Genomic DNA, 19,376 nt, shown 5'->3' on the forward strand with positions numbered 1-19,376 from the left:
GCCCCTCCCCTGTCACGGCAGAGAGCCGTGACAGGATCGAGAGGTGAGTGAACGCTGGTATGTGTTCGCTCACCTCCCGATCTACTGAGCCGACCTGCGACAGTCTCATTGTCACAGGTCGGCTAGAACTATGAGGTGAGTGAAAAACACTCACCTCATAGTTCTCCTTTAATGGCAACTGTGCAATGCAATCAAGATATTGATGCAGGCATAGGCAGAGTGATTAGGAGTTGTCAGACCCCCTAGCTGCTAAGATATGCACACAGTGATTGTCATCCTGTATACATCATTAAGTTTAGGCATTCGCTACGCCTTTTGAGACGTTTGTCTCAATGAAACAATCGTACCATTGCACTCCACATTGCGTTTTGTTTTACACATGCACATTGCAGTGAATTGATTGTGAATTTTTATAGGTTACTCAAGTTGCTCAGCAGTTTAGAAAATTATTTAGTCAGACTCCATGTTGTCTGACAGCAGGAGGTGCTGCAATTGTCGCGCTTTGTTACTCCCAATGTAATCAGTTTTTACATCTCGGAGACAAGCACTGGGAGACAATCACACACCTGCCTGTTATGTCTTCATCACAATTGCACATTCAGTGGTTGTGTGAAAGTGTGAAAACTAAAACTAGACATCTGTAGCAGGCAAACATTAGACATTAGAGGACAAACTCCTATTTCTGGTTAGGTGGATATTTTCTTTAAATATATGTTCTAATATGATGTTTAAATACACTGCTCGAATTTTGGCCAACTCCTGCTAAATTCGAGCTGTGGGTGACCCTGCCGGCACAACACCTTCGACAATCGAAGGAGCCAGGAAGAAAATTGTCACCCAAATAGTGGCTGCAGTCAGACAGCTGCAGTAACTGTTGGGGTATTCTGACAGTAACGGGTGATGGCTGTCAGAATGCCATAGCCGGGGAGATTTGTCCATGCACGCCGTTTAGTATGAATGGAGGAATCTGCTAGATTTCATTCATTTTGTCCATGTGAAAGAGATGTACAGTATGCGTGTATGGCCAGCTTAATTAGGATAGATCTGTAAATGCAGGAGGGCATGGTGACTTTATTTCTCTTATGTTTCCACAGCTGGAGTTCGTAGATTATGTGTTTCATGTAGAGCGCGGACGCAGAGAGACGGCCAATCTGGAGCTTCTCCTGCAGAGGTGCAGCGAGGTACAGCACTGGGTCAGTACGCAAACGCTGCTCTGTGAGGCTCCAGCGAGGAGGACCCAACTTCTCAAGAAGTTTATCAAGACAGCAGCCATGTGAGTTATGACATCAGAAGACAAGTGTGTATGTTTGTGTGTGTGTGTGTGTGTGATACAAAGTAAGATGGAGTAAAGTTGTCCTGCTACCAATAAGCTTTGATCCTTCAGATGAAGAAGGGAATTTATAAACAGTTGCCGTATATCAGATCCTGTGTGTCCAGGTAGAATTTTTTAGTTCCACAGTGGCTAGAGTGTTAGTGATCAAAAAGTTATTTGATTTTGTAATGGGATGCACCGATACCGGTTTTTCGGTATCAAGTACGAGTACCCATATTTTACTTTCGGTACTCGCCAATACCGAGTTCCGATACCAGTGCTTCCGCTGGCATGGAGCCGGCTTCCTGGGCAATAAGGAAGCTGGGCGGCGGGTAATGACATGCTGTTAAGGTTCAGGCACGGAAAGCTGGCTGCATGTTGTTTGGCCTGCTCCATGCTGATTGGCTGGGAAGACGGTTTCCTGGCCAATCAGCATGGAGCTGGTTTCCCAGCCAATGAGGAAGTTGTGTGTGGCGAGTAATGACCCGCCTCTCGGCTTCCTGATTGGCCAGGAAGTCGGCTCCATGCTGTTTGGCCGGCTCCATGCTGATTGGCCGGGAAGCCGCCTCCATGCCTGATTGGACACAAATCCGGCTTCCCAGCCAAACAGCATAGAGCCGGCTCCCCAGCCAATCAGGAAGCCGGGAGGCAGGTCATTACTCGCCACCCGGCTTCCTGATTGGCGGGGAAGCCGGCTTCCCAGCCAATCGGCATGGAGTCGGCTTCCCGGGCAATCAGGAAGCCATGCGGCAAGTCATCACCTGCTGCCCGGCTTCCCGATTGCCCAAGAGTCCGGCTCCATGTTTCCCTAATGCAGTGCAGGTCAGAGGAAACCTTCCTCTGACCGGAAGTTCCGGTATCGGAGCATTTGGGCGAGTACGAGTTCCCTAGCTTTCATGATGGTTTTCCTATGCCAGACCTCAGTATCTTTGTCACATGTTCTCTCTTTAGTCGGGTTCAGACCTACTTTTGGACATATAACTACCACACTACTGTTCAACTTGCCTTTTTGGCCATTATCCAACACCAATGGTGGGGATAGAGACTAACATAACACTAGTCATTGTTATAGGATATGGTAGGGCAGGAAGACAGAGTTATGTGTAGCGTGTGCATTGGTCTTTTCAGAAGGAAGTAGAGAGGATTGAAAATGGTCAGAGGTTTTAAAATGTATCTGCTGATTATTGAGAGAATCACAACTCTCCAATTCATGTTCCTTCTGAGTAGATTCTCCATTGAGCAGGTCATTCAGCATTCACATATTCAGGATAAAAGGAGAGTCACAATGTGTCAGGGACATATTGGATTTGTGTGATCCACATGATTGACTGTAAATCAAGAACCAGATTGTACATATCTAGTAGCATTGGTTTCCATTGTGCTTTTGTCTTTATTGTTTTTATTGTTTGCTATGCAGTATGACTTATGAAACCTTGTGCTGCCATAGAACAATTATCACCAAAGCCTTCTCCTTCCCTGATCTTCTCTATTGTTTCCTCACTACCCCTCTCTGCAGATGCAAACAGAACCAGGACATCTTATCGTTTTTTGCCATAGTGATGGGATTGGACAATGGGGCAGTAAGCCGTTTACGTGTTTCCTGGGAGGTAATAATAAAATTCAGATTTTCATTGATTTATTTTTGTATTTATTATGTTCATTATTATAAGACATGTATTTTTTCTTTTCAAGTTGATTAACTATGTAGCCACAGCACCATACAGCACAGTGCTCAAATGAATAATAGCTGTTGGCACTCTTAATTCTATTTCCTCTTGCAGTCAGTTATGAGGTGCAGTAGCTTTTGCACCCTTATTCCCTTAAAGACTTCCATTCCTGAAAGACAGACAGAGGCTGCCATTGCTGATGTCTTATTCTGCAAGTGCTAATTGCCAGGCTTTCATTCTGACCCTGTTGTTTCAGCACTAGTACTAATATGTATATGAGGACTTCTGACTTCATGCTGACTTCCCTGATCTACATACATGTTCCAGCACAGTGACCCAGAAGATACTGCAGCCAGAGGATTAGTATAACAGCCAAACAACCAGCATTTTCTGAAGCTGGTCAGCAAGCCCCAATATTTATCTTGGAAAAAGTTTGCTGTAACAAAAAGTGGGAAGCCTGCTTTCCCAAGGTTATAGTGCCTTGCATAAGTATCCTCACCAACATTTAAGAATTAAAATTGATCAAATAGGTTGTCACTAGCGTAAGAAAATAGTCCACATTGTAAAAGTGAAAATACAATCTTCATGGTTTTCCAAATGACTTACAAACATTTGAAGAGTCTTGATGATAGAAATAAACAGAAACAGGAACCATACCGCACTCCTTACCGGGATTCCCACTTGATGAAGATGGGTGCTCGAAATGACTGCGGATGGCACACACAGAAATGTCACCCCCTTTGCTGTTAACCCCTACATAAGCTCTTGTACAATCAGATGCCTTCAGAGGTTGAATGACTGACTTCCACTTGTATTCAGTTAAAGTTTGACATGCTCTTGTAAAATCCTAAATTTGTGTGGTTAGGAGTGCCTCTGAAAAAGATGGTCATCTCGCGAGCTCTGAGTGTCAGTGTATCTGTGTTAAAGAGGGAGCGAAGTCCCCCTGTTTGCTGGAGTGGAACCCAATAGCAGGGAACTATACCAGAAGGAGAGTCCAGGCTGAGGTACAAGATAGGATGATCCAAAATGCGTTGTCAGAGTACAGTCCGGGTCGAGGCAGGCAGCGAGTATCATAAACGGGGAGACAAGCCAGGGGTCGATAACCAGGAGATCCAAATAGCCGGGAAGGAAGTCAGAAAACAGGAAATTAGGCTTTGTAGCTGCTTTGGGTATGACAGAATAACTCAGCAACAAGTCTTGGCTCTGGCTGGAATTTAAACCCAGCAGGGGCCAGAGACGCCCCCGTTGTCTGGGCAATAAGGAAGCCACAAGTCCCTGGGAACTAATGGGACGGCTAGGAGAGAAGGCGTGTTCACAAGGCCCCCCCTGGCAATGATCAGCACCCAAGGTGACTAATAGGCCACGGCACCGTCACATCCGCGCGCACGTCACGTGCATGTATGCACACATGCGCGCACCTGCAGCCCGCCGCCGTCGGGCACTAAATCACCCCAAGAAGGACCCTACAATCTCTGCCGTGCCTGCTGGACCCCAGGTAAGAGGGCACCCCTGGTCCCATGACAAACTGCCCACAGTGAGGAATGATTCATTCCTTACTTCGGGTAGGTACAATGACACTCAGCATTCGTCCAGCTCTAATTCAGGCTACAAAGTTCAGTTTTTCCAAAATCTGCCTTTTATTGTTGTTGATTAAGCCCTGAAGAAGGGGAACCTGATTCCCTCGAAACACATTGGCTGTATCTGACATATACGCTTTTTCTTGACGAACCTTCAAGCAAGGTGGACTTTTTTTTAGGAGGTGCTCCTAACCACACATCTAGGATTTGAACATTTTTTGAGCGATTCCCCCATCATGCCAGAGAGGCAGCAGCTTTTGACCATGATCAGGTCCTTACACTGCACATACACTGTGATTACGGGTTACCATCTACTAGGAGTACATCCCCCATTCTTTCAGATCCCCATCAAACCCCATTCCTACTCCTACTTGTCCAGTGCTGCCACAGATCTATATGCTCTTGAAAAACACAGCCTGTTTCTGAAAGTCCTCACAGATTGTTAGAGAACGAAATAATAATCATCCAGAAGGCCAAAGAGTAATGAAAACAACTCTGGGATAAAGTTCTGGAAAAGCATCAGTGTAGGTTGGGTCTTGGATATCAGATACTTTCATGTGAATGTATGGCCAGACATGGACATTCTACTATTCACATATACATTGCTTTGTGTGTGTACAGTCAAGTGCTTAACTTATTCTTTTCTTCGTTCATTAGAAACTACCTGGGAAGTTTAAGAATCTCTTCAGGAAGTTTGAGAATTTAACGGTAAGTTTGGAAAGTCAGAGGGATCACTTATGTAGGGATTTATATAAGATGGGGAATTATCTGTAGTTGGAATTTACAAAAGATTAGCCACTCACTGTTATATTTTAATTACCAAATTGTACCAACAACTGTGTAGTGTAAGGTCTATTTGTAATGTGTAAGAATGAGTTCAAGTGTATCTAAACCTAGTAAAACGTTTAATACTGTTTAATGTATAGCTTATTTTATTGCAACTTCCCGATCCTTTATTTTCACCTGGTGATCCTGCCTGTAACACACTTCCTGCCCTGGGGTGACAACACTCATTCACTGTCATATGTTTATGGAGGAGCCTTTTTGTCACCTGAGGATAGGAGGTGTTAGGAGTACAGAACCCTCTTTATATAATAGTGGAGAGGTGTTCAGTAGTCTACAGACGTGAACTAGGTAGTGGTGATAAATGAATGGAGCTGATAAGGGCAGCACAGGCAGAAAGTAATTTACCACTTTGCTGTTTTTGTAGATTTTACAGGAATTACTAGATGGATAAAACAGCTACAGGCAATGGTGTTTCCCTGATAATAACAGGGCTTCCCCCCCTCTTTCTTTAGGATCCATGCAGGAATCACAAGTCCTATCGGGAAATGGTGTCTCGCATGAGACCCCCAGTAATCCCATTTATCCCTCTTATCCTGAAAGGTAAGCATGGCCAAAACATGACTTCCTGTCCACAAGTCCTCACACATTTACTCCATCCTTTCCATCTGTACAGTTCCCACATAGATCTGACATTCTAATACATATTAAACCCCCATCATTGCCACCATCTGCCCATATATTGTTTAAGTAGAAGGAAAGCCTATATAAATGACATTTACTTTGCTCAGACCTGTGTATGGTAAACAATTGCCTTTTATAAATAAAATTATTTCACCTCTCGTTGGTGCTTATCTTCTGCAGCCTCTTAGCAGTCAATTTATGTCTACGTGTATGCTTTCCAGCATTGGCTAAATGCCATTTCCCAGGGCGGGTACCCTGATGGTGTGAACAGTGGACCGTGCCTGCATAATGTGTGCAGAAGTAACCGCTTGTAATCTCTATCGGAAGCCTGTGTGGCAGGGTGACAACGCAAAAGTATTATTGGCAGACAGGGACAGAGCATTGTCATGCTTTAACAGGAAGTGCCTGAACAAGTAGATCCATGGCAGGCTGACCAGGTTTTATTTTAATGAAAGGCACAGATTTCAAGCAATTTAAAACTAAACTTTAGATCAAAATACACTTATCCTTTAGGGTCCCTTTAAAGAGTAACTCCAGGAATTGTAAAAATTAACCTTTGCAGTGGGGCTACCCTGCACTGCACGGGTTAACTGCTCATTTTGGTCTTGGGGCTAAAATAAAGAAGATACATTTACCTGATCCTCTGTCCCACCTGGCTGCTAGATCGGTCCCCGCAGCCTTTTCTCCCCCAGGCTTCAGTGGTCTAAGGACCCGTGACATCTACTGCAAGTGCAGGATGGGAAGAGAGGTGAGTATATATTTTTTATTCTGGCCCCTAGAGAAAAGCAAGCAGTTCACCCTTGCAGTTCAGGGGTAGCTCTTTAAGGTGACGTCACCTCCCTCCCCGTGCACAAATTAATACCTTCTCCTGGCTTTGCCTGCGCAGTACATCCCCATTGATGTCAATGGAGTCCCATAGAAGTCAGTGTAGATGTACTGTGCAGGCAAAGCCAGGGGAAGGCGACGTTTGCAGCAGGATTTAAACAAACAACCGAGGCTGGGCCCATTGGAACTGGGTAAGTACTCATCTGTGCATGGGAAGGGAGAGAGTGATGACATCACCTTAAAGGGGCCTGAAGGATAAGTGCACTTGACCTTTAAAAATATTGACAATGATATTTACGATTACATATACAGTACACATGCAAGCGTATAGGAGATTTTGGTAAATGGGTTTACATATACTTTCAGGTAATGCTTATATTTGACATACCCACCAAACCTATGCTACATGAATGTCCAACTAAAAACAGGGGAGGTGGTTGGCAGATGTTGACACAATCAGTAGAGCCAGTAGTCAGAGCTCTGTATCTAGGCATTTATATATTGAGTACTTTAGATACCTTTTGTTACATTATCTTAGCCCTGATAACCGGAAATCTACGGCCCCTGAAACATGTTGGCTGCCTGCTGTGTTCCTATCATATTTGTGATATTAATAAAGGACTTTCAGACTCTTGAGACAATTGTCCGGCGCTCCTTTTGGCTCACTGATATGTGGATAACTCCAAAAATAGAGGCACCTAGTATGTAACTCTACAGATTCTCTTCCTCCAATCTCTGCCTGTTTTCTCCTACTTGTATATTCCACTTAATCCTTCATGTCAGATTTATGATTGTTCCCCCTACGCGGTTATTATCATTCTTCTGTTTCTTTCCTCAGACCTCACATTTCTACACGAGGGTAGCAAAACCTTCATTGATGGGCTTGTGAATGTGGAGAAAATGGTGAGTCCCGGCCCTGGTATCCTAAAAGCTGAACTCCAGGCAAACAGCTAAATACTCCTAAGGAATCTGTTTTATCTGCCAGTTATTCATAATTCTGTTCATCCAGTTCTGAGATTTGCAAAGCCAGACAACACAGCCAGACAGATAACACCACTTTCTTAATCAGGCCTCATTCACACAGCGTTAAGTCAGGCCATACACATCGGTACAGCGTGCACGGCCGTATCGGACCGTTTCTGGGAGGGACAGGTGCTGCGTGTGATTATATGCAGCAGCCTGTTCTTCCCCAAACTACACATTCGTTCGGGTCCGTGTGTTCGTGCCCGGACGCAGACAGGATCCCTTCTGTCTGTGTCCGAGTACGGACACCAAGGCCGGCTCGCGTGTGCGTATGGCCGCGTCCTCTAATAGGAAAGAACAGGCTGCTACATGCAGCACCTGTCCCTCCCGGGAACGTCCCAATACGGCCGTGCATGCCGCACAGATGTGTACGGCCCGACTTAATTCTGTGTGAATGAGGCCTTACAGTTACAGACTAAAGAAGGAATGCAATAGTTTCTCACTCAACCTGCTGCATTCTGATTGGACAGTGAAGGAGCAGCAGGAAGCTGAGTTCTGCTTTCTCCCAGTCGTCAGTCCAGCCCCTCCTTCTCCCAGCCTGAGCTCTGTATCCGGGATTGCTTGGTACTTAACACCAAGTTAAATTTAGGTGCTTACACTACTTGCATAAAAAAAGCAGTATGTATACATACATTTAATAATGTATGAATAAATAACTAGATGTGTGCATTTGTGTCTTTTATATATGACTGGAGTTTTAATGTTTTCTTTTATTCTGGTAATGAATCAGAGCTTTTCCATTGAGATGTTTTTTCTTTGCTTTCTATATTTAAAGCCCAAATCCAGCCAAAATGTTTGTTTTGTATGGAGTGGGGAAGGTTGGAATGTCTGCCAGACTTGCCCATCTGTAACTCTGATGGGGAGATTTCTTCACAGTGACAATACTGACGGGACGTGATGGGGACAGAGACAGCAATGTATTGATTTTTTAGTTGAGGGCAGCAAACCGTGTCAGATTTTTATTGCTAAAACTGTAATATTAACCAGCACATCAAAGACTCAAAATAGAGCCATTGATTGTTCACAATGTGAGACTTTTCGGAGCACAAAGTTCTAAATTGTGTTTGAGCGGTGTCATCCGCTTTTGTCACCATGGCACTCCATCTGTAGGGCTGCAGGCTATTTGGTGTGCTCCATTCTCCTCTACGTATATGAGACTTTGATTGATGTGTCTTACCATTCTAATGACCCCTGCTCCCCTCATTTCCTGTCCTGGTGTCAAGGCAGGCATTGTGGATCATTTCCTGTTCCAATTGAATCACTTCACTAGAAACTATTAACTTGCATACCAGCATAAGCTCTTTGCGTCCATGGTGCCATGTTGTCACTATTTTCTAGTAAAGAGATAGTCTGGTCTTTGATTTTGGCCACCACTTTGCTGCCTCCATAATGTATGTATGATTCTTAATGAAACTGACACTTCTAGCTATACTGTTCTGTTTCTGTTCAGGTTCACTCCTAGGTTCTACACTATGAGGCTGCAGTAAGTACAGAAGGTGGTTGCTTGAACCCCCAGCGATCCCTCTAGTAGGATCAGATTCTTGCCCATTTGGATATGGGTACTGGCAAACATAGAGAACAAAGCTGAATTCTCAGGGCTAACCACACACTGCAAGGGTTAACTGCCCACTTAGGTCTAGGATATCTAGAAAAATGACCTATACTTACCTGATCCCTGCTCCTGCAGCTCCTTTCAGGCTACAAGACTGCACCTGCAGCCTTTTCCCTCAGTTGAATGACTGACTTCCACTTGTATTCAGTTAAAGTTTGACATGCTCTTGTAAAATCCTAAATTTGTGTGGTTAGGAGTGCCTCTGAAAAAGATGGTCATCTCGCGAGCTCTGAGTGTCAGTGTATCTGTGTTAAAGAGGGAGCGAAGTCCCCCTGTTTGCTGGAGTGGAACCCAATAGCAGGGAACTATACCAGAAGGAGAGTCCAGGCTGAGGTACAAGATAGGATGATCCAAAATGCGTTGTCAGAGTACAGTCCGGGTCGAGGCAGGCAGCGAGTATCATAAACGGGGAGACAAGCCAGGGGTCGATAACCAGGAGATCCAAATAGCCGGGAAGGAAGTCAGAAAACAGGAAATTAGGCTTTGTAGCTGCTTTGGGTATGACAGAATAACTCAGCAACAAGTCTTGGCTCTGGCTGGAATTTAAACCCAGCAGGGGCCAGAGACGCCCCCGTTGTCTGGGCAATAAGGAAGCCACAAGTCCCTGGGAACTAATGGGACGGCTAGGAGAGAAGGCGTGTTCACAAGGCCCCCCCTGGCAATGATCAGCACCCAAGGTGACTAATAGGCCACGGCACCGTCACATCCGCGCGCACGTCACGTGCATGTATGCACACATGCGCGCACCTGCAGCCCGCCGCCGTCGGGCACTAAATCACCCCAAGAAGGACCCTACAATCTCTGCCGTGCCTGCTGGACCCCAGGTAAGAGGGCACCCCTGGTCCCATGACAAACTGCCCACAGTGAGGAATGATTCATTCCTTACTTCGGGTAGGTACAATGACACTCAGCATTCGTCCAGCTCTAATTCAGGCTACAAAGTTCAGTTTTTCCAAAATCTGCCTTTTATTGTTGTTGATTAAGCCCTGAAGAAGGGGAACCTGATTCCCTCGAAACACATTGGCTGTATCTGACATATACGCTTTTTCTTGACGAACCTTCAAGCAAGGTGGACTTTTTTTTAGGAGGTGCTCCTAACCACACATCTAGGATTTGAACATTTTTTGAGCGATTCCCCCATCATGCCAGAGAGGCAGCAGCTTTTGACCATGATCAGGTCCTTACACTGCACATACACTGTGATTACGGGTTACCATCTACTAGGAGTACATCCCCCATTCTTTCAGATCCCCATCAAAACCCATTCCTACTCCTACTTGTCCAGTGCTGCCACAGATCTATATGCTCTTGAAAAACACAGCCTGTTTCTGAAAGTCCTCACAGATTGTTAGAGAACGAAATAATAATCATCCAGAAGGCCAAAGAGTAATGAAAACAACTCTGGGATAAAGTTCTGGAAAAGCATCAGTGTAGGTTGGGTCTTGGATATCAGATACTTTCATGTGAATGTATGGCCAGACATGGACATTCTACTATTCACATATACATTGCTTTGTGTGTGTACAGTCAAGTGCTTAACTTATTCTTTTCTTCGTTCATTAGAAACTACCTGGGAAGTTTAAGAATCTCTTCAGGAAGTTTGAGAATTTAACGGTAAGTTTGGAAAGTCAGAGGGATCACTTATGTAGGGATTTATATAAGATGGGGAATTATCTGTAGTTGGAATTTACAAAAGATTAGCCACTCACTGTTATATTTTAATTACCAAATTGTACCAACAACTGTGTAGTGTAAGGTCTATTTGTAATGTGTAAGAATGAGTTCAAGTGTATCTAAACCTAGTAAAACGTTTAATACTGTTTAATGTATAGCTTATTTTATTGCAACTTCCCGATCCTTTATTTTCACCTGGTGATCCTGCCTGTAACACACTTCCTGCCCTGGGGTGACAACACTCATTCACTGTCATATGTTTATGGAGGAGCCTTTTTGTCACCTGAGGATAGGAGGTGTTAGGAGTACAGAACCCTCTTTATATAATAGTGGAGAGGTGTTCAGTAGTCTACAGACGTGAACTAGGTAGTGGTGATAAATGAATGGAGCTGATAAGGGCAGCACAGGCAGAAAGTAATTTACCACTTTGCTGTTTTTGTAGATTTTACAGGAATTACTAGATGGATAAAACAGCTACAGGCAATGGTGTTTCCCTGATAATAACAGGGCTTCCCCCCCTCTTTCTTTAGGATCCATGCAGGAATCACAAGTCCTATCGGGAAATGGTGTCTCGCATGAGACCCCCAGTAATCCCATTTATCCCTCTTATCCTGAAAGGTAAGCATGGCCAAAACATGACTTCCTGTCCACAAGTCCTCACACATTTACTCCATCCTTTCCATCTGTACAGTTCCCACATAGATCTGACATTCTAATACATATTAAACCCCCATCATTGCCACCATCTGCCCATATATTGTTTAAGTAGAAGGAAAGCCTATATAAATGACATTTACTTTGCTCAGACCTGTGTATGGTAAACAATTGCCTTTTATAAATAAAATTATTTCACCTCTCGTTGGTGCTTATCTTCTGCAGCCTCTTAGCAGTCAATTTATGTCTACGTGTATGCTTTCCAGCATTGGCTAAATGCCATTTCCCAGGGCGGGTACCCTGATGGTGTGAACAGTGGACCGTGCCTGCATAATGTGTGCAGAAGTAACCGCTTGTAATCTCTATCGGAAGCCTGTGTGGCAGGGTGACAACGCAAAAGTATTATTGGCAGACAGGGACAGAGCATTGTCATGCTTTAACAGGAAGTGCCTGAACAAGTAGATCCATGGCAGGCTGACCAGGTTTTATTTTAATGAAAGGCACAGATTTCAAGCAATTTAAAACTAAACTTTAGATCAAAATACACTTATCCTTTAGGGTCCCTTTAAAGAGTAACTCCAGGAATTGTAAAAATTAACCTTTGCAGTGGGGCTACCCTGCACTGCACGGGTTAACTGCTCATTTTGGTCTTGGGGCTAAAATAAAGAAGATACATTTACCTGATCCTCTGTCCCACCTGGCTGCTAGATCGGTCCCCGCAGCCTTTTCTCCCCCAGGCTTCAGTGGTCTAAGGACCCGTGACATCTACTGCAAGTGCAGGATGGGAAGAGAGGTGAGTATATATTTTTTATTCTGGCCCCTAGAGAAAAGCAAGCAGTTCACCCTTGCAGTTCAGGGGTAGCTCTTTAAGGTGACGTCACCTCCCTCCCCGTGCACAAATTAATACCTTCTCCTGGCTTTGCCTGCGCAGTACATCCCCATTGATGTCAATGGAGTCCCATAGAAGTCAGTGTAGATGTACTGTGCAGGCAAAGCCAGGGGAAGGCGACGTTTGCAGCAGGATTTAAACAAACAACCGAGGCTGGGCCCATTGGAACTGGGTAAGTACTCATCTGTGCATGGGAAGGGAGAGAGTGATGACATCACCTTAAAGGGGCCTGAAGGATAAGTGCACTTGACCTTTAAAAATATTGACAATGATATTTACGATTACATATACAGTACACATGCAAGCGTATAGGAGATTTTGGTAAATGGGTTTACATATACTTTCAGGTAATGCTTATATTTGACATACCCACCAAACCTATGCTACATGAATGTCCAACTAAAAACAGGGGAGGTGGTTGGCAGATGTTGACACAATCAGTAGAGCCAGTAGTCAGAGCTCTGTATCTAGGCATTTATATATTGAGTACTTTAGATACCTTTTGTTACATTATCTTAGCCCTGATAACCGGAAATCTACGGCCCCTGAAACATGTTGGCTGCCTGCTGTGTTCCTATCATATTTGTGATATTAATAAAGGACTTTCAGACTCTTGAGACAATTGTCCGGCGCTCCTTTTGGCTCACTGATATGTGGATAACTCCAAAAATAGAGGCACCTAGTATGTAACTCTACAGATTCTCTTCCTCCAATCTCTGCCTGTTTTCTCCTACTTGTATATTCCACTTAATCCTTCATGTCAGATTTATGATTGTTCCCCCTACGCGGTTATTATCATTCTTCTGTTTCTTTCCTCAGACCTCACATTTCTACACGAGGGTAGCAAAACCTTCATTGATGGGCTTGTGAATGTGGAGAAAATGGTGAGTCCCGGCCCTGGTATCCTAAAAGCTGAACTCCAGGCAAACAGCTAAATACTCCTAAGGAATCTGTTTTATCTGCCAGTTATTCATAATTCTGTTCATCCAGTTCTGAGATTTGCAAAGCCAGACAACACAGCCAGACAGATAACACCACTTTCTTAATCAGGCCTCATTCACACAGCGTTAAGTCAGGCCATACACATCGGTACAGCGTGCACGGCCGTATCGGACCGTTTCTGGGAGGGACAGGTGCTGCGTGTGATTATATGCAGCAGCCTGTTCTTCCCCAAACTACACATTCGTTCGGGTCCGTGTGTTCGTGCCCGGACGCAGACAGGATCCCTTCTGTCTGTGTCCGAGTACGGACACCAAGGCCGGCTCGCGTGTGCGTATGGCCGCGTCCTCTAATAGGAAAGAACAGGCTGCTACATGCAGCACCTGTCCCTCCCGGGAACGTCCCAATACGGCCGTGCATGCCGCACAGATGTGTACGGCCCGACTTAATTCTGTGTGAATGAGGCCTTACAGTTACAGACTAAAGAAGGAATGCAATAGTTTCTCACTCAACCTGCTGCATTCTGATTGGACAGTGAAGGAGCAGCAGGAAGCTGAGTTCTGCTTTCTCCCAGTCGTCAGTCCAGCCCCTCCTTCTCCCAGCCTGAGCTCTGTATCCGGGATTGCTTGGTACTTAACACCAAGTTAAATTTAGGTGCTTACACTACTTGCATAAAAAAAGCAGTATGTATACATACATTTAATAATGTATGAATAAATAACTAGATGTGTGCATTTGTGTCTTTTATATATGACTGGAGTTTTAATGTTTTCTTTTATTCTGGTAATGAATCAGAGCTTTTCCATTGAGATGTTTTTTCTTTGCTTTCTATATTTAAAGCCCAAATCCAGCCAAAATGTTTGTTTTGTATGGAGTGGGGAAGGTTGGAATGTCTGCCAGACTTGCCCATCTGTAACTCTGATGGGGAGATTTCTTCACAGTGACAATACTGACGGGACGTGATGGGGACAGAGACAGCAATGTATTGATTTTTTAGTTGAGGGCAGCAAACCGTGTCAGATTTTTATTGCTAAAACTGTAATATTAACCAGCACATCAAAGACTCAAAATAGAGCCATTGATTGTTCACAATGTGAGACTTTTCGGAGCACAAAGTTCTAAATTGTGTTTGAGCGGTGTCATCCGCTTTTGTCACCATGGCACTCCATCTGTAGGGCTGCAGGCTATTTGGTGTGCTCCATTCTCCTCTACGTATATGAGACTTTGATTGATGTGTCTTACCATTCTAATGACCCCTGCTCCCCTCATTTCCTGTCCTGGTGTCAAGGCAGGCATTGTGGATCATTTCCTGTTCCAATTGAATCACTTCACTAGAAACTATTAACTTGCATACCAGCATAAGCTCTTTGCGTCCATGGTGCCATGTTGTCACTATTTTCTAGTAAAGAGATAGTCTGGTCTTTGATTTTGGCCACCACTTTGCTGCCTCCATAATGTATGTATGATTCTTAATGAAACTGACACTTCTAGCTATACTGTTCTGTTTCTGTTCAGGTTCACTCCTAGGTTCTACACTATGAGGCTGCAGTAAGTACAGAAGGTGGTTGCTTGAACCCCCAGCGATCCCTCTAGTAGGATCAGATTCTTGCCCATTTGGATATGGGTACTGGCAAACATAGAGAACAAAGCTGAATTCTCAGGGCTAACCACACACTGCAAGGGTTAACTGCCCACTTAGGTCTAGGATATCTAGAAAAATGACCTATACTTACCTGATCCCTGCTCCTGCAGCTCCTTTCAGGCTACAAGACTGCACCTGCAGCCTTTTCCCTCCTACACTCCAGTGATCAGAGACGGATATAATCAAGTACAATGCAGGGCCAATAGCCCCGCATTATACATGAGGAAGCTGAAGGGCAGTCCACAGGCCTGCAGTGTAGCAGATGAGGAGAATGCCAGGGGAGTGGGGACCAGGTAAGTAAAAGTGATTTACCTGATGCCTGGAGGCCTAAATTAGCATTTACTCTTCGCAGCAGAGGGGCAGCCCCACTGTAAGGGTGCAACGTACCTTGATGGAGACCGAATAGATGAGGAGGCACCCCTTGGGTCTCTTGTCCAACACTCCCGGAGGTTGGTAACAAAGGAATGTGTGGGCACAGAGTAGCACTGATGTTAGGAACAGTCCAGATGCCACGTCGAGGACCTGTGAGCAGGTGACAGCCAATTGGGGTCAAGCAGGAACAGCAGGCGAAAAGCAGGTCAGGGTCACACACCAGGGTCGAGCCAGCCGGGTCAGCGAGGTACCAAATTGGGAATCAGGAGCAGTGTCGGGGTCACAAGCCAAAGTCAGAAGCCGAAGATCAGGGCAGCTCCAGAACAGGTGACAAGAAGCAAATCCGGAAAACAGTCCGAGGTCACAAGGGACAGGCAGCAAGCAAGAAGAGTAGTCAGTGGCAAGCCAGGTCAGAAAAAGGAATCAAGCAGGACTTCAGAGCGCAGAAAACAGGACTAGCTGAGGACCAATCAGCAATGAGGTAGCCAAACATGCCTGATTGTATATGCTAATCCTATGTATTTCCTGTGCATTGTCCCACTGGTGTGCGCGGGCATTTCACGTACCTTCTGTTGCACACGTGTGCGTGCATATGTGCGTGACAGCACACGTTTTCTTTTGACCGTGAGCACAGGTGAGGACTTAAATGTGCACAGGAGAAAGGGGTTGTTTGCCCCCCGGAGATAGGCTTTGAGGTTACAGTAGCCATCTGTGCTGGTATTAAAGTAACTTCACAGATACGTTTTTTTCGGCACATTGGGCAGGGGAGTATATGTAGGCTGCAATTGATGTCTTGTTTTAAAATCTGCAGTCTTACCCTACCTTCACTATGTAGTGAGTCACTGACCTGGGAAAATGTGTAGGAAGAGAGCCTAGACTTTACTGGCTGCATGCTTATCCCATTTTCATGGTTCCAATGGTAGTGAGGCCAGGATCATGGTTTATGCTGGTTGATAGATTGCTCAGGCACTGAATGCTGCACTGCTGGATGGATGAGGGGGTTTGCCTACCCCCCTCCCCTGAATATCTCTATATTTGAGGGAGTTCTGGCGACAAGTAACGTACAATCTGGCACCTACTATCCAACAGTTACTGTAGCTTATTGCTTTTGCCCCCACTACAGGTTCACTTTATTGAATAAATCACACAAGATAAGATCTTGATTTGATTCTCAAGATTCCATTACCAAATCAACTAAAAAACGTGTCTGTGGACCTGGCATATTTGTAGTAGTTGTGCTTTAATCTTGGTTGCCACAAACTGTATGAACATTAGATAGAAGGATAGCGGAGTGCGAGGTTGTCATGGTAACTGGCTCTCTTCCTCTTCACAGCATGCCATAGCAGAAAAAGTGAGGACCGTACGGAAATATCGGAGCAGCCAGATGAGTAAGTACACGGGGTGGGGGAGAGGAATGTGCAAGAATATTCTTCCCGCCTGTAAAGCATCGTACATTAATATATGCATGACAACCAAGAATGTTAAATACTGCTGACTTGTGAACACTTGCTGTTACAGCAGCAAGTCAGGTTCAGTCTTCTGTTTTCTTAAGGGGAATAGACTCTCATTAGTGGCAACAGCCTTAGATGTCATTGACACTCATGTGTCAGTTTTTTCTACGTGTTTGCACTAATAAAATGGTTACGTGTTCACCGTAATGATGTGCCCAACTCACTGTGTGGGGGTTTGCATAGAAAAGTAAGTAGAAAAAAGTAGGGTGCTTTAAATGTAGCACGGGGAAAAACGTAATGGTCCACATACAGTATCTTTCCATAGAAACATATAAAAATAGAAACATATAAAAAACATTTTTATTGGTACATGGTATTAAAGTCACAGAAAATGTTAAAATCAAATGATATTCCTGTATAAGCCACTTCTGGTGCTTTGTCTCCATCTGGTGGTAGAATTTGAGATTGCACAATGCATGCATTTTGCTTTCATGATTGTATAGCACAGATCACATACTTGGGAAACACCCTATGAAGATGAAAGCATACCTCTACTGGGAACATTTGGGGAATCTGCACAGATCAACATTGTTCTGCACTTGGCAGTCCAAAGACCTTTTGGGATTATTTTATTTATAATTCTGTCTTTATTTTCCGCAGTTCAAACTAAATTAAAGTCAAACTAAAGCCAAAACATTTTTAAGTTTTGGATAGAGTAAAGGAGGGTTATAACACCAGTCAGTTTGTTTCGACCATCTGTGTTCCGTTGGGGAGATTTCCCTTCACATGATTTCCAATAGGAAGTGAGAGGAAATCCCTCCAAAGAGAGTCAATCCCTGGTGTTCTGCAGGGTCACCAGAACTAGTGTCCCTGGTGGAAGATTTCTTATTTATTCTGGTGACAACCCACAATTTGGTATTTTCTTTCACTTTTAATGATAACAGTCATCAGGACAAATAGAGAGGGTGTTCTAATGCCTCTCCACTCTATACAGAACTAAAAAAAACAAGAAACAAAGATATGGTAAAACCAGACATGAACATTGGCACAGATCAGGAGGGGTATAGACATATAAGTGACTGGAAAATACATTCACATGACAAATAGTGTAACAAAGAAGACCAGAGTGTACAGTCATGGCAGCTTTGACCGTAATTAGGGGCATAGGCTTTTTATATGAAAAGTCAAACAAAGCCCAGGGAACCTTTTGGGATTAATCCCTCCACATATATTACCAAGTGCACCATATAAATTGCCAACCAGCATGTATGTGTCTTTTTTTCCTTTCTTAAAGTAGTATTAAACTCCCAAACTTTTTTTTTAGTAAGGAATCCAGATCAAACAAATACACATTGCCCCGTCATAATGTTTCTGAACAGCTCTAACTCTCTCTGCTCCATTTCCCTGAACCTCCTGTTGAGTGCAAGATCAAAGGACAGAGCAGTCTCTAGCATCGGTCCATCTACTAGCTCAGAAAAGGGATGAAGTGAGTGGGGAGCAGAGGGGACAGGAGTGGATTGCCTTGCTGTGGCTGTTTGGCTGCAATAGCGTACTAGCACACACAAGGGTGGTTCCATACTACCCTGTAAGGGAAATAAACCTTCCTAAAAAAGGATATCAGGACCAGTGCTCAGGGGACCAGCTGATTCTGCAGAAAGCTAAAACGTTTAAATATCAAGGAGCAGAATCCATTGTAAGTGATGTTATCAGCATTTGAAATCATTTAGACTTTAATATCACTTTAATTTGTGGTTCTTATATACATTTATTATCTTCTTTTGCCTTCCTTTATCATTCAGGACTGGACACAGATGTCTCCCCAACTCACCTACAGAATAAAGCTTATGTGCGCCAGTTCCAGGTCATCGACAACCAGAACCTGTTGTTTGAGCTGTCCTACAAGCTGGAACCCAGCGCGCAGTGATCAGAGCTGCACGACAAGCTGCTACATGGGCCATACAAGGAACAGTTCTACACTAGACCTCACCACATAATGTACTGTGTACAGTACAGTGTTCCTGAGGACAGTCCACAACCTGTGCCATATAAAACGTATCATGTTTACCGTTACAGTACAGAGTGCCACCTACTGACTTTTTTTCAACTTGGACTTTTACCGAGTCGGTGGCTTTGAAAGAGTCATGGACACAGATATTTTTGTAAGAAGATGACATGTATAGTCTCATTTGTGCTATTTTCTTATGGGGGGGAATTCAGAATAACAGTATATATAAAAATTATATATATATATATGGTTTCATTTCTGCATATA

General features: G+C 44.2%; 1 protein-coding gene across 1 annotated transcript in view; it reads left to right on the plus strand.

Annotated features, from left to right (window-relative positions):
* The window catches only part of RAPGEFL1 (Rap guanine nucleotide exchange factor like 1), a 68,035-nt gene extending 48,719 nt beyond the window's left edge, over nucleotides 1–19,316 (plus strand). Inside the window, exons 9-15 of the mRNA XM_018566432.1 lie at nucleotides 1,095–1,273; nucleotides 2,829–2,919; nucleotides 5,214–5,264; nucleotides 5,855–5,942; nucleotides 7,687–7,751; nucleotides 16,987–17,041; nucleotides 18,904–19,316. Coding sequence (XP_018421934.1) covers nucleotides 1,095–1,273; nucleotides 2,829–2,919; nucleotides 5,214–5,264; nucleotides 5,855–5,942; nucleotides 7,687–7,751; nucleotides 16,987–17,041; nucleotides 18,904–19,028 — 654 coding nt within the window. The 3' untranslated portion in view covers nucleotides 19,029–19,316. The remainder of the gene's footprint in view (nucleotides 1–1,094; nucleotides 1,274–2,828; nucleotides 2,920–5,213; nucleotides 5,265–5,854; nucleotides 5,943–7,686; nucleotides 7,752–16,986; nucleotides 17,042–18,903) is intronic.
* The last annotated feature ends 60 nt before the right edge of the window (nucleotides 19,317–19,376 follow it).

Source organism: Nanorana parkeri, unplaced genomic scaffold, assembly GCF_000935625.1.
Source record: "Nanorana parkeri isolate BGI_ZX_2015 unplaced genomic scaffold, ASM93562v1 scaffold948, whole genome shotgun sequence".
Classification (NCBI taxonomy): Eukaryota; Metazoa; Chordata; class Amphibia; order Anura; family Dicroglossidae; genus Nanorana; species Nanorana parkeri.